This window comes from Aptenodytes patagonicus, chromosome 2, assembly GCF_965638725.1.
Source record: "Aptenodytes patagonicus chromosome 2, bAptPat1.pri.cur, whole genome shotgun sequence".
Classification (NCBI taxonomy): Eukaryota; Metazoa; Chordata; class Aves; order Sphenisciformes; family Spheniscidae; genus Aptenodytes; species Aptenodytes patagonicus.
The window spans coordinates 68,510,370-68,524,837 of record NC_134950.1 but is presented as its reverse complement, the minus strand read 5'-3'; the positions used below and the strand labels follow the sequence as shown (position 1 = coordinate 68,524,837).

At 36.3% G+C, this 14,468-nt stretch overlaps 1 protein-coding gene across 6 annotated transcripts in view; it reads right to left on the bottom strand.

Annotated features, from left to right (window-relative positions):
• The window catches only part of INVS (inversin), a 105,090-nt gene that overhangs the window by 81,147 nt on the left and 9,475 nt on the right, over positions 1-14,468 (bottom strand). For all 6 annotated transcript variants that reach the window (XM_076330140.1, XM_076330145.1, XM_076330143.1 and 3 more), the window contains one exon: positions 9,555-9,721. In XM_076330140.1, coding sequence (XP_076186255.1) covers positions 9,555-9,721 — 167 coding nt within the window. The remainder of the gene's footprint in view (positions 1-9,554; positions 9,722-14,468) is intronic.

Below are 14,468 nucleotides of genomic sequence, written 5' to 3'. Positions count from 1 at the left end.
AACCCTCACAATTAAAACAAATTTCTTCCAAATATGGATGCTACGATGACGGCTGCCAGTCCTCAACTGCTCCGGGCAACTGGAGATCACCACGTCATCTGCATGTCAAAGGGAAGGCACTACCCTTGGTCCATCCCTTTCCACACAAATATACTCTGCTAGTAGCAGCAGAGTAGTAGTAGCATTTGTCTAAATACGCCACAAGTGCTCCTGCTGCAAACCCTCTCTCTGAACCTCCCCCACCCACCTTCAGCTTTTGCTGCTGCTGTTCAAAGTGGGGAAAAATAGTATTTTGCTATTACGAGTGGAAGCAGATAGAAGCATTCTGCCTACAGCAAGCTACAGGGCAAACCCGTCAGGTATTTACAGTGTAATGCATTTTACTGCCTCAGCCAGCTTTACTTGTTCTCTTTCACAGTCCAATCCTACCCAAAGACAGTAACAGACACTACGTTTTTTGTTTAGCCATGCTGTAATTCCTTTGATGCTCAAAATGACTGCTGGAAAAGTTGGTATATTCAGGGAGGTAGCCACAAATTGCAAGCAATGTTTTCAAACATGTTCTATTAGAATAAGTAAGTTTATTAACTAACGGTTAATAAAATAACTTAAAAGTCTATTTTACATGTGCCATAGCCTACAGACATTCATACCATATTTATCAGTGCAGTCTGTATAGAGACAGAGTCTGATCTTTAGCTACTCTGAAATTCTGATCTTGATGTCAAAAGAGCTACTCTGGCATGTAAATTTTTGCATAACCTTGTCTTAAAATGTGATTTCATACTAGCATAAAACCAGTGAGAAATCAGATTCAGATGCCTTAGTATCTGCTGTGCAACTGAAACCTGACTTGTAGGACAGTATTTCTACAGTTTTATCTTCTGCAGACGAGAGAACTGTCTGGATTTTAACCCACAGTTTGACAGTAGAGACAGATGATTGCTGGATACCAAATGACTATAGTGACTTAACACTTAACGAGCAACCAACAATGTGCACGTTCTTGCCTTGTTACGAGGCATGACAAAGTGGGTAACCTGAAAATGTATTGCCTGAAAACACGAGAATCACATATTGATCTTGCAAAGTAGAGCCCAAAGCAAGCTCTCCATACCAACAGAACTGATGTCAAGCTTCCTGTTTCAATTACGCTGCTCTATAATGTTTACTATAACTGACTTGGAAAGCCTTCCCTCTCCTTCACATCTGTGATGCACTAATGAATCAAGATACAGAATTTCTGAAAGTTGAAGAATATACAAGACAGTGTTCTGGCGATTCTCATAATATCTAGCGTTGCTTGATTTCCCAGAACCTTTTCAGACCAACCATTTCTCTCTCTAGCTACATGCAAAAGAGCTTACCTAACACTGGTCTCCACAAGATGCTTCTATCTTGTATTACTTTTTGTGTATGAACATGTTCCAAGCCGCCCTGCACATTTCAGTGGAGAAATAGTGATATTTAAGATGCCCTGGAGCTATGCTGGAATGCTGAGTTTCGTAAGAGGAGACCAATACTTTGATTTCAGGATCACCATTTCATACTTTAATATTTTGCTCACTGATCACTAAAGCAAGACCGGTTAATGCAGAGGCAAATAGAAGTATTAATGAAACCTAAAGAACAGTCTGTAGCAGAATTAGAGACACACACAAGATCCTAAAAGAAACAAACAGCTGCTATTTATCACACAAAAAACGCTTCAACTCAGATGGAACACTGCTAAGTTCTTATCTAAGGTTTTAAGAATATTTTTTCATGATGTCAAGGTTCATTCAGGAAGTTTCAGCCCTGCACTGTCTCTGGCTGCTTTATTATTCTTCCTCAGCGGTGACAGCACAACTTTATGGGGGACCATATTGTAAATCAGTTCCCTGTAACAATGTGAGGTTTTTCTTCCTGAACTTTTCCTGTAGTTATTTTTAACCATTTCAATTAGGCTTACAGCACAGATCAACAGTAGCATCAGCACAACCACTAGTGAAAAGCATTTGGGAGCACGAGGACTTGTGCAGAGTTCATTCTCTGTCGACGCACTGAACAATGAGCAGTTGTGCAGCTGTGAAAAGGGGTCAGAGGAAGGCCATGGGCGGGACCAACACTTTGGTAGCTAGATCAGCTTATCTGTAATACAACACACACAAATCACGTACAAGGAACTGTGCCTTCTGCCCTTGAGCATCTTCAGGCTGTGTTCACTAGAGAGACCTCTGTTTGGGAAAGTAAAGAAAACATTTGTATCACAGTTATTATCTGTGGCTTGATTAAACACAGAGGAAGCTATAGTCCTGCATGTAAAAAAATCACCTCTTGTGGCTGGTTGGCCAACATTCCTGTTTCACACCTTGGTTTGTTCAGATTTTTCACATTTAGTTAAATCGTATGTTCATATGAAAGTATGACAAAATGAATGTAAAGCTCATTCCTACTTCATGAACCCATATGCACAGAATTAATATTACTCATTATGAGCTCTCACTTAAGAGGAAACATAACAACAGATTACCAGCCTAGGAAAAAAAGAACACGAACTGACCACCATCATCTCTGGAAGGCACCGTGATTATTTATTTTCATGATACAGATTGGGAAAGAAAGTTAGAAGTGCATGTGCTCTTTTATACAGTTCAAATAATGCCTTATGAATGATTTGAGAGACTATAGCTCTAGGAAATGCATCCTGAAAAAGGTAGTGAGGGAAAAATGTATACGCTTGCTTCCAGGCAAGTTTTATTCAGGAGCTTTTGATACAAACATCTTTTACTTGGACAAGAAAAGGGAAATAACATTCTGTTTTGGGGGGCTCTTGGACTACCCTGACTGTACTCATTAGATAAGACTTGGGAATAAGCTTTCATAAAATAAGTGAACTAAAGACTACCTTCTGTTTCTAATTTTCTGCCATGTCCTATCCTTCCACGGGCTGTCTTTTCTTACTTCCTTCTTTACCTGTATGGTTACCAGTGAGTATACAGGAACAACCATTTTTTCTGGTTTAAGAAAATTTTCAATTAAAGATCATTAAAATACACCCTCCTACTTTACACAGAATTCCTAACTGCATCCTGGATGTACTATTATTTATCAATAACTGTGTCAGCAAAGAATTAATATAACCTACAGAATATTTAATGCTTCTAGATAATGAAAGCCACATTTTCCCACTGGGCTGGTATTAATCTTCCTGAAACCAAAATTAATATCCTCCTGACAGTTGAGCATCCTGATAGATTATTTTAAGTGCATACTATTAGTATCCAACAACAAAACTATTGCATTTTTTCTCTACCCTTGTTAACACAAAAGGCTGTGCTTGGGGAATTCATAGAGATTGTTACTTCCCCAGAGTAAACAGATTGCTAGTAAGTGAGCATCCTCTGTGAGAAATTCTGAAAGAAGCAGGCCTGCTTTTTTCCTTACGTTAAACTGGAATTACTTAATGAAAAATAAATGAAAAAATCATATACAGGTAATTTGGGTATGAATAGAAACACTTCTGTTCAGAAGTATCACATGTGGGTGTTTAAGCAAGTTGCAGTTTAAGACTAGAAGCAAATTGCTACCAGAATGCTTACAAGTGAAAATGAATGTCTGTAGTTAAACTGCAATCCCAGTACTTGTATCTGTCTCCACAGCATGTTTATTTCATAATAATCTAAGTTCTACCAGCTTAAATGATCTGTACCCATGTAATAACACAATTCCTCAGTGTGAAATCACTGGCGACTTATGTTAATGATTTTACTTCTGTTGCAATCAGTCACTGTTTCAGCTCCCAGTAAATTACATCCATGTTCATGAAGTCACAACTGTCCTCTGAAACTCCTACGGCAATCTTCATAGGTGCACTCCTGCAATAATTTGTATCATTTTCTGGTGGGTTTGTGGTTTTGGGTCTTTTTCGCTTGATTGTTTTTTAATTTAAATTTTCTGAAGTTAATGACTTGACCTCTCCTTTTTTTCTTTTTTTCTTTTTTTTTAAGGGTGTGCACCCTTTCAAAATTGCTTGGGAGACCTGTCCATTTAACAAGAGAGACCAAAACATTCTACCTTTATAGTGGAACAGAAGAAAACCCAAGAAGAAAAACCAAGTAACTTCATTTACACGGCCTCCTGCCTACAAAGACTGAAACATCTCCGTCATAAGGATAATGAAGAAAAGACAGATACTACAAAAGATCATGTCAATGAAGATTCGAAAAAGATGACTTGCTAAAAAATGTATGCCTTGTGTGAGATTCATTTGGCACAATTTAGACATCGACAGCATCAAAACCTACATCAGTCAGATGCCTAAAAGGATGACTGAGCTAGTCAGTGTGTCCTAAGGTACTCATCTATACTTTAGGGTGAATGAACTGCACCCTAAAGTGCACTAACTTTAAAAGTGATCTAGATGACTAGCTCAGATGTAGATGTCTGCAATGTAATTTTCTACAGTTACATGAGATTATTCTCACCCTATCGTCTCACATTGCATTGTAGTATATTTTGAGTATTTTCCATCAAGAGAAGAGATATATTTGTTACATTTAAGCAAAGAGTTTAACTTTCTAGCTCCTTATTCTTGCTAAGAATCTTTTTTAGACCAACAGATGTGTAAAGCTTAAAAGCTGCAATAAAAAGGATGTCTATCACCAAACGGAAGACTTATCATTAAGAACATAGTTATTATCATTAAGCAACCACTCATCAAAGGTTATCATATCAAAGTATAACCATAGTTGTTTTCAAAAAGCACTGCTATTTCAAGTAGTATTAGTAGCTGAAATTTCTGACCCTACCTTATTACTTCAGGAACTTTCTGCAAAGAAAGGTGTGAGAACACTTTATGCTTAATCTGCTACCAAAGAAAGGTGGCTAGGTGGACCAATAAGCAAGGGAATATCCTAACTCTTACTTCTTGCAAATAGTCCAGAATGACATTAATGAAGTCTGAGACAGAGAGATTACAAGAACCCTTTGTGGAGAACCTGATACATCTTTCCAGGTAACTATTGCTTTGTAGACACGCTGCAGTGACAAAAGCCATTTGGACGAAGCATGGCAAGACAAGGATGACATAGCGACTCATTAACTGGTAAAGATGACCTTAGATATTAAAACCGCATTAGATAGGGTTACTGAAATCATCAGATCGCCTTCACTTTTTACCTGTGTTGAAACCCTTGGAACTGAAAGAACATGGAATCGCATAGGTCAGTCTGCCTAGCTATGCTATCAAATATTTGTGACAGAGACTATGAACAGCATTTATATCAAGTGCAGAAATTTTGATACTGTTTACTGATATCCAAAGCAAAATAGAGCTATTTTGACAACTCTCAGTTCTGAAAGATGGCTTCTAGGACACTTGTGGGACAACAAGCAAAAGCACTTGAGTGCACCAGAATACCTGGGAGGAGATCAGCTACGCAACTGCAAGTAACAAAGGAACTGCTTAAAAAGGAGTTAGAGGTGCCATTAGGAAAAGATGAAGGATTAAGGAACTACTGTGAGACTCTCTATCCCATCAGATAATGTTTTGTACGACCATATGGGTAATGCTGTAATCTTTACCTGTAATTTAGGAAGAACTCTGTATTATCAACAAATGAGAATTTGAATTCTGAACACTGGATGTGATTGTTAGCATTTTGAAGGACTGGAAGAAATGCTTTTACGAAATAAAATCCTTATGCAACAGTAATAACAAACATGATGGGAGCAAAAGTTGTCTGTTCTTCTGCAGACAATAGTTGGAAATATAAAACTTGCAGAGAAGTTAAAAATAAAAATGAAATATAATAGGGAGCTGGTATGTACATATGTGTATGTATACACACACTCACCAATTATAGCCAGGTTTGTAAATCACATAGGTGTAGTAAGAAGCTAGTCATGCAAATGTTAATGGAATGACGTTACAACTGTTCATTTAAGTCCTATCCAACCAGAAATCCATCGTAGAGAAGAAAGGCAATTAGAGTCCTAACTAATTTTACTTAATACTGATGATTTATGGCTGAATTCAGGGCTATGCCACATTTATAGAATCATAGAATCATAGAATCATTGAGGTTGGAAAAGACCTCTAAGATCATCGAGTCCAACCGTCAACCCAACACCACCATGTCCACTAAACCATGTTCCTAAGTGCCTCATCTACTCGTCTTTTAAATCTGAATGTTTGTTCTGTAACAGGGATTAAAAAAAACAAAAAACAAAAACCAACCATACAAGCTATTTTACTAGGACTGAAAGACATGAACTGGCAGTCCCTTTATCACTGAAGTCTCCAGACAGGAAAATGGGAATAGCTTCATCTCAAGTGAGCAGACATTTCTACCGATACCTTACACAGTTACTTGACGCTGGAGAAAAAACAAAGGAAAGAACCTTACATGGGCTGTAGTTTTAGCTGATACCGAGGGAACGGAGTATTGCAAGATTGTCTGACAGACAAATTCCAAAAAGCATCCTGCAGAGAATGAAACCAATTTTTCTCTCGATAACCAGGATTACTAATGGGAGAGTCACCATCTTGAATCTAAACACATGAAGGAAGACATTCAGCTTCCTTCTGTCCAAGACGGCTAAATCACTCTTTCTGTTCGGCATTAGAAGAGTATCTTCTCACAAACTCTTTGCCTCTGAGACAGTTCTGCGGCTCCCAAATACAGCAGAGACCATTTTATGTCAAATCAATTTCAAGACTGTTTCAGAGGAACACCTGTAAAGGGACATGTAAAGGAAGCCTGCAGAATGATAACCTAAAGATACTCAAATATTCTGGCAACAAACTCTAGCCCTCAGGATGTCTGCTGCAATCTGATGAGTAAGGTGTTCCAAAAGCACTCCCAAGAGACAGCAAAGAATGGCAAAAATAATTCTAGTACCTAGAGAGGAAGGTTCCTACTCAGGAAACCTAACTGCATTTTACATCCATCTGCTTTAGTTGAGAACGTATGTGTGGAAAAGTGTCTTCTCTTTCCTGTCTCCTCACTGGTTGCACGTAAAGGTCTGTGCATTAATCTTAACGTCTCTCTCCAAAGAAAATGAAAATCAGGATGCAACTCAAGTGCAATTTAGGAATCTGAAAATTCCAAGCACTGTCACAGCATTTTTTTTTCTGTCTGAAAGTCAACTTTCAGTATTGGTTTCCGAGGAAAAATTTTTTTTTTACTTTGGCAAAAAAAAAAAAAATTAGCCCTTATGTTAGAGGAGAACATAAACCAAAAGTATTAGAGAGGAAAAGGAAGAATGCAAAACATTATTTAAACAGCCAAAACTGCATGGAACATGAAGCTGCTTTCAATTTTAATTTTATATATTTTGCAGAAGGCATTCATGACAGAAATGCAGATCTTAAAATGTTAATAAGGAAAGACTGAAGACAAAATTTTACACACATGAATTGTTAATTTCGTAAGCTGACATCAATAATGAGTAACTGCTCAGAAGGCACAGAATGCAGTTTTACAGGACAGCTAACCAGTCAGCCAAATGCAAAGCAGCTGCAAGGGCTGTCTCCTGACCACTTTTTGCCACCCCAGCACTATGATGGCACAAGCACTTACGTGGCTATGGGGTGAATCACATCTACCTAGTACATTACACAAGTGGGTGACTGCATAAAATCTTCTGCTAAAACAGCATGAGGTAAAGACAGTACCTTTTTATTCAGCTGCACTGTCAACTGAAAACACATCTAAGATGGTCCAAGCATCACATGGTACAAAGTGCCCTTTCATGATTGCAGCACAACATAAAAGAAATGGAGAGCGCATGCAGTTAACGGATATTTTGCCAAGGAAAAATATCTCTTGCCTTGAATAGCTGCAGTACAAATATCCACAATATGAACATACAGACAAAGATTAAACTAGAACTTATATTGTTTTGTTATGCTAAAATGTATTCTAAAAACCTGGCGAAAATATAATTTTTAAAATTAAGTTTTTAGTATGATTAAAATGTTCATGTGCCTATCAGGTCACAAAATCTAGAGCCTGTATGAAGACTAGGCAAGTATAGTATCTCACAGCAATTTTTTAAGTCTCTGATATTGTTACATTTATAAAATACCTGTCTTTGAAACAACAACATTCACAGTAAGCTGGTCACTTAGAAATACGAAGTTAACCCTGGTACACTAGAGACAAGGTTATGATGATGACTGAAATATTTCATCAGAGTATTGTGATATGTAACCAAATAGATGAATTAGCCTATTTCAACTCAACTGTAACCTACCGTAACTAGCTATGATGGTAGTCAAGTAATGTAGTGCATTACTGCATGCATTTCAAGAATGCATTCATATTAAATGTTTTTAATAGTTAACGTTTTTACCTAAGGAATTTGTAAATTTAAAATATTAAATGAAGACTTAATTCCCCATAAGGGATGCAGTAACACAGACCACACAGTCCTTATGGACTCCCATGAAAGTGTAACTGAACAATGTCACGTTACAATCTTCCCAAATGGTTCTCTGTTCAATTGCATATGTCCCTCCTTACTAAATACTGTGACCATACTATAGCTACCTTTATGTAAAACTAACTAAAATAAAACAAAATAAAATGCAGAGTATATTAAAAAGTATATAAAACATCTGAACAATGTGAATGATTATGAACAGGGGACAAGTTATTATAAGTAGAAATGGTTTGCTACAAAAATCATGGCAGGCACTCTAACTGGTACCAAAAGACACAGCTTACATAGCCAAAACAACTTTAACTTTTGAGCAGTTACAGTTTTAAACATACTATAAAAGGTAAAATAGTAGATAAAAAGCTGTTCTTTTCAGTTTGAGCTTTTAATCTTCTCTGTAGAGCCTTTTTCATAGTTTATGAACTCAACCTTCTTGGCTAGCTAGCCAACCCACCTTCTCCTGTCAGCAGTTTGTTCATTCTCCTGTAACTGTGGACACTTCCCCCAGCTCTAAACACACTCAAAATTTATTTCAGCTCTGCAGTTACACTTTAAATTACCTTTTATTTTATTGTTGAATACTTCCTTTAGCACCTCTTCAGTGGGACAATATAATTGGACAATATTATAGACTGAAATTGTAGAAGGAAAAACAGACTAATGCATTTCCCTCCTAGTCCTAGAAATTATTTGGTATTCCCTATCCTTGAAATTCCCAGACATGGGAATTAACAGTATATGGCCTTATATCCACTGAAATTAATGGTAACATCCTAAGGAGTATCAGAGTGTACAAAATTTAGTCTTTACTTAGAACTGGCTATCCCAAAATAGACAAGGACTATTTTTCCTAGAAAGTACAAGTTCTTAAAACAGCAATGAACTACACTGTCTCTGCAGACAGCTACAAATACACTGAGTAAAAACATTAAAAAATAAAAAATAACCCTCCAAAGATTTACTTTGGGATGAGACAAGTTTTTAAAAAACTCATAGCATTATTTGCCTCTAAAATAATGAAAGCCTCTAAAGGTACAACACGCTTACTCAATACAAGAAAATCTCCTTTATACCTGTTGTGAATGCCACAAGTTTAAACAATGGCAGAGCACTTTTAATGTAATTACCTTTTGTGCAGCAAGATGGAGAGCAGTTCTTCGGCTACGATCAGCTCTATTAACGTCAGCTCCAGCCTTCAGCAATGCCTCTGCACAGTCCAGCCTGTCAGCCAATACACAGTACATAAGTGGAGTTCTTCCAAACTGGTCCTCTTTATCTTTCAGCTCAGAGTTTCCTAAAAAAACCCCCAAAAACGAACAAAAAAACCACATGAAACAATTAAGTCTATGAGTATCTAAGAGTAGTACTTTTTTATTAAAAGGGTACTTTAATTAAAAGTAGTACTTTCTTATTATAAACGAATAGAGTGATCAAAATAAAGGAGTATAAGATAAACCCAAAGTTACTACTTTTTACCCTGTTTTTACTGACATTTATAGGACATTTCAAAATATATTTACAGAAAAAAGTACATTCAGAAAGCATTAGTTCCACAAATACACCTACCGCCAGTAACATTCTGCAGCGGCGTAATTATAAATAATTTTTAAATAGTTACACAGGTCTTGGCTGCAAAGATTACTTTAAAAAATATCAACAGCAAGTAAACCAAATAGTCCTTCTGAAACCTGTAAACAGTGTAACTAAAACAAGCTTTGAAGCTTACTCACAGCTATGTTTATTTAAAAAGCATAAACAAGTCAATATTACATCAATACCATTATTTATTTCATAGTGCCTTACAATATGGAAGCTACTAAAATACTTCTCAAGCTTTCTTGAATTGATACAGTTAATAAGGCAGCAATTAAGCTAAATGAGAAGTTTGAGGTCCTATAAAAAAATCAAAATATTGTATTCCTATCCACAGTAAAAAAAAACCCATAAAACCCAAACCAAAACCTGAACCAGTACGCATCCTCCCCTACAAAGTTTCGTATTTCTGTTATGTCGCCACATAGAAACTAGCACCTATAAATTCATGGGTATCGACTATCCTACACATCCCAACTCTAAATACATCTCCCATGTAGCAACATCGTCTACAATTATTCAAGGAACACTGAATTTTAACATGTAAGTTAATTTTTCTTTTAAAATATTCCCTTGTTTGCATGATTGTTGATGCTTCAAAAGAACAGCAGAGGCATGCTTCTCCTTTACAAACACAATCTTCACTCTCCCCCAGCATATTATACTTATCTACATATCCAGTAATTGTATTCTCAGTTATAATTTCTATTCATTCACCCAGCAGAAGAGTCAAGCAGATTAAATGTGAATCAGGGGGAATATCAAGGATTAAAATTCGTTCCCTACCAACCAAGCGTCTGACAAAAAACACTTTTAAGCAGGATATTGCCAGTTAGAGCAATCATTTGCTCACTCACTTAATTTCCAAGTTCCTTTATAACTGTTGAGTGAATACCATGTTGTTCTCATTATTCATTCTGTAACACCTTCTCTTGCTTAGAAATTGTGATTTGCACTGAGAAAACTTTTTCTGCTCTGTAAAAAAACAGTTTAGGAACCTTTCCAAGCTCTTCTGTGAATGCTGATATAGAAATTTTTTTTTGTTCTTCACCCATGGCCTTGTCTTCTCTGACTGCCCCTTCACCTTGACAATCCACTAGTTTTATAATTAATTTTTATGCCTCTAGCAAATTATTAAAAAAAAAAAAATCTTTTACTGACCTGCATCTACTGTCCTCAGACACAGGTTATGTTTTTTGAAGAACACCTTCTTGCTTTTAATACCCACTGTTACACTGCTGTTTAGCCATGCTCACTTCCCTTTGACCTTCTCAAACTTTTTCTTTTGGAAGTGCTTTTGCATTCACTTCACACTGCAAGCAAGGAGTTTACTCTTTAGACTAATCTTTAGATTCTTCTTAGCAAACATTTTCATTTTAATGTCCTTTGCCATTTTTAGAGTACACAACTATAGCGGGCTGCTGTTGCTTATCTGTGTATACTCTGATCAAGAGTTAAAAAAATCTCGCTTAGTAACACTGATTCAGGTCCTACACAGCAGTTAAGAGCAACTCGGGAGTTGGCTCTGTTCTGGGTTCACCGAAAATTCTGTTGCCAGTCCACTAATGATTTCTAACAATTTAGTTTTAGGATCATATCCTCAGTAGCCATTTACCCAAAACATATGAAAGTAACCTTCATTACTATTGTGTTTCCTGTCAGTTCAGACTCTCTGATCTCCTTTAGTATGTCACGCATATCACCATCTGGTCAGATGGACAGTAATAAAATGTTAGTACTATAGTTTCTTATTTAGACCTGTAAATGCAATGATTAAGCGGGTTTTTTTGGTGTTTAAGCTTGATTTATATGGTCATTTGTTAATCTCATTTGAATCCAAGACTTGTTTTCTGCTTCGGTTTTTAAAAGTGTATCACCACTCCTCCACCTACATGGCTTCCGTGGATATATCAGAATACAAAGTACACAGAAAAATCACTGTCCTCACTGATGCCTTCCCTTCCACAGATTTTACATTCTCACCATATTATCAACAGCCTCATTTAAAGCACGACATCCTAGTTCTCCCATCAAATTTTTTTAGACTTTCATGTACGCAGGAAAACATACATTTGTTTTGGATTTCTGTGCAACTTCAACCGGTTTGAACAGGATGCTATCTTTTCCTACTGTATTACCACATAAATGAAGATACAGAATAGCTGTGATTCCACCCTCTGTAGATAAGCCACTGGGAACTGCGCATACCCTCATCAGCATTTCCTCATTTTTACCTTTAGAAACCTTCTCATAATGAGCATAACAGCTGAGTCTTGGATTTTTTCAGTAAGTAACTGACCAAAGTATATTTTTATACTGAATAAAAATCAAATAATAAATCCAATAATAGAAAATTACATTTGTAAATTTATATAGGTGATTTTTTTCCTGTGGGACCTTGTATAAAAGCTGAATAAGGATCTGGTCTGAACTTTGCTTAGAATTAGTGAAGATAAAGTATTGGATATGTCTTATTCATTACTCTTCACATCTACACAAAAGATATCAAAAAAGCTTAATTTTATGGTAGCATATTTAAAAGTAATTTTTAAGACTTAAAAAATAATTTGCAATATGTTTCTAAAGGGCAGTTAAAAGCTGTGTAAGTTGAAAGGTATTTGGATTATTATTTATGTCCTGTTATATGTAATTACAGTTTGACATGAAAAAATGAATATGCAATATAATTTTTACTAACACTACATACACATTTGATACTGTTAAAATTCTAATTTTTATCAACATTTTCTGAGAAAAAAGCTCATGTATTGTCTTTAAATATCCACTTAAGTGTCATCTTATTTTCATTATTGAAGTCTATAGTTCTTTACTTCTACTTGAAATGAAAAGTTGTAATGTTTACTAAATGCGTTAGAAAGCAGCATGTAGAAAAAAAAATGTCACTTGTTTAATTAATTACATGGCCATTAGGAAATAATTCAAAATGTAACATAGGAGTTACACAGGGGAATTCCATTTTTTTTTTTATTTTCCCCAACTTGTAAAAACATTTGCTAGACTTTAATTTCACAGTATTACAATTCCATTGCAAACTGGATGCAGTTTCAAGATAATTCTTTCCTCCACTATTACAAAGAAGTATTTTAAAAGTTATACATACAGACTGTGAAACCGTCGATGTTTTACGTCTCAATATTTTAGCTAACAATAAATGCTTTTTCCATTCAATAGAGCATAGTACAGAAACATCAAAGCCAGTTATGACCAACCACGCAGCCCTGTGCAGCAACATATAGATACTGAGGTCCAAAGCGTAATTTAACATGGCACTGCTCTCAGCCAACAAGCCAGTTTCTTTAATTAGCTGAGTATAGTCAGGTGCTCTTCCAGTATTAGTTCAGTCTGGTAATTTAGATATCACTAAACCATATCCCACTGCTCAGTGTTAACACAGACTCAATGGTGTCTTAAATTTGTTGAAGATGATGGGACTTAGACAATCACATATATTTTTTAAAAAAATACATAAACATGCATTTATTTGAATATGACACATGCACATGGCTTATGCTCATATAACACTTGTTCTTAAGTCAGCGGTGTGCAAAACTAGTCCCTCTCCCTCAGATTCCAAGTTCCCTTTCTGTTATATAATGTTAGAGGATATACAGAATGTAGAGACTAAAAGAAAGAAATGGGTATGGTCAAGACGAGCAAAAATGGCCTAATGCTCAAGTACAACCCAGCTAAGTAGAGCAACAAACATCTAATTTCAGGTACAGCTCCCAAAGAGTAATATAGCTGATGACAAAGAGTTTCTGTGACTGCAGACAGACTGAGTGAAAAATGAGCTAGACCTTCAAAACTTGATGCCAGTGATTTACCTGAAGCTGCTGCACTGTTTTTTTTTAAGGGAAAGAAACTATCTTCAGCTAACAGTAGGTTTCTTTTTGTTATTATTTCATTTGCTTACAAGACTCTGTAAGGCCCTTAGAACAGTTAAGGTTCTGTGGGCATTTGCTTGAAAGGGTGTCTCTGTGCACAGGGTAAGAGACAGGACAAGGACTAGGAGCTACTATATCACCATCAGGTGCTAAGGGGGACTAACCTGATGAGATGCACTAACCACAGCACCTTGTGGACCTCACAGTTGCAGTAAATTATTATTTTCTGCCATCAAGAAAGCACAGGTAGCCTTCTAAACATTCACATATTGCTGTATCTAAAATGTGCAGTGGCAAAATTAAATTATCTTCTACATACCTGCCTAAGAAAGGAAGTTTGTTTGATCCCTCCCCTTTCAGGATCAACATCCTTACCCCACCCAGATTATGCATTTCATAAGCTTGTTGCCAATGGAGGTCATGAACACCACGGAATCAAGTGGCCCAATTCCAAAATTTAACTCTCATATTCATACCTCATCACTTCCTCACAGTCTGTGCAAGCAGTCACATCTGACTCTCAGATTTCTATGCATTTTTCAA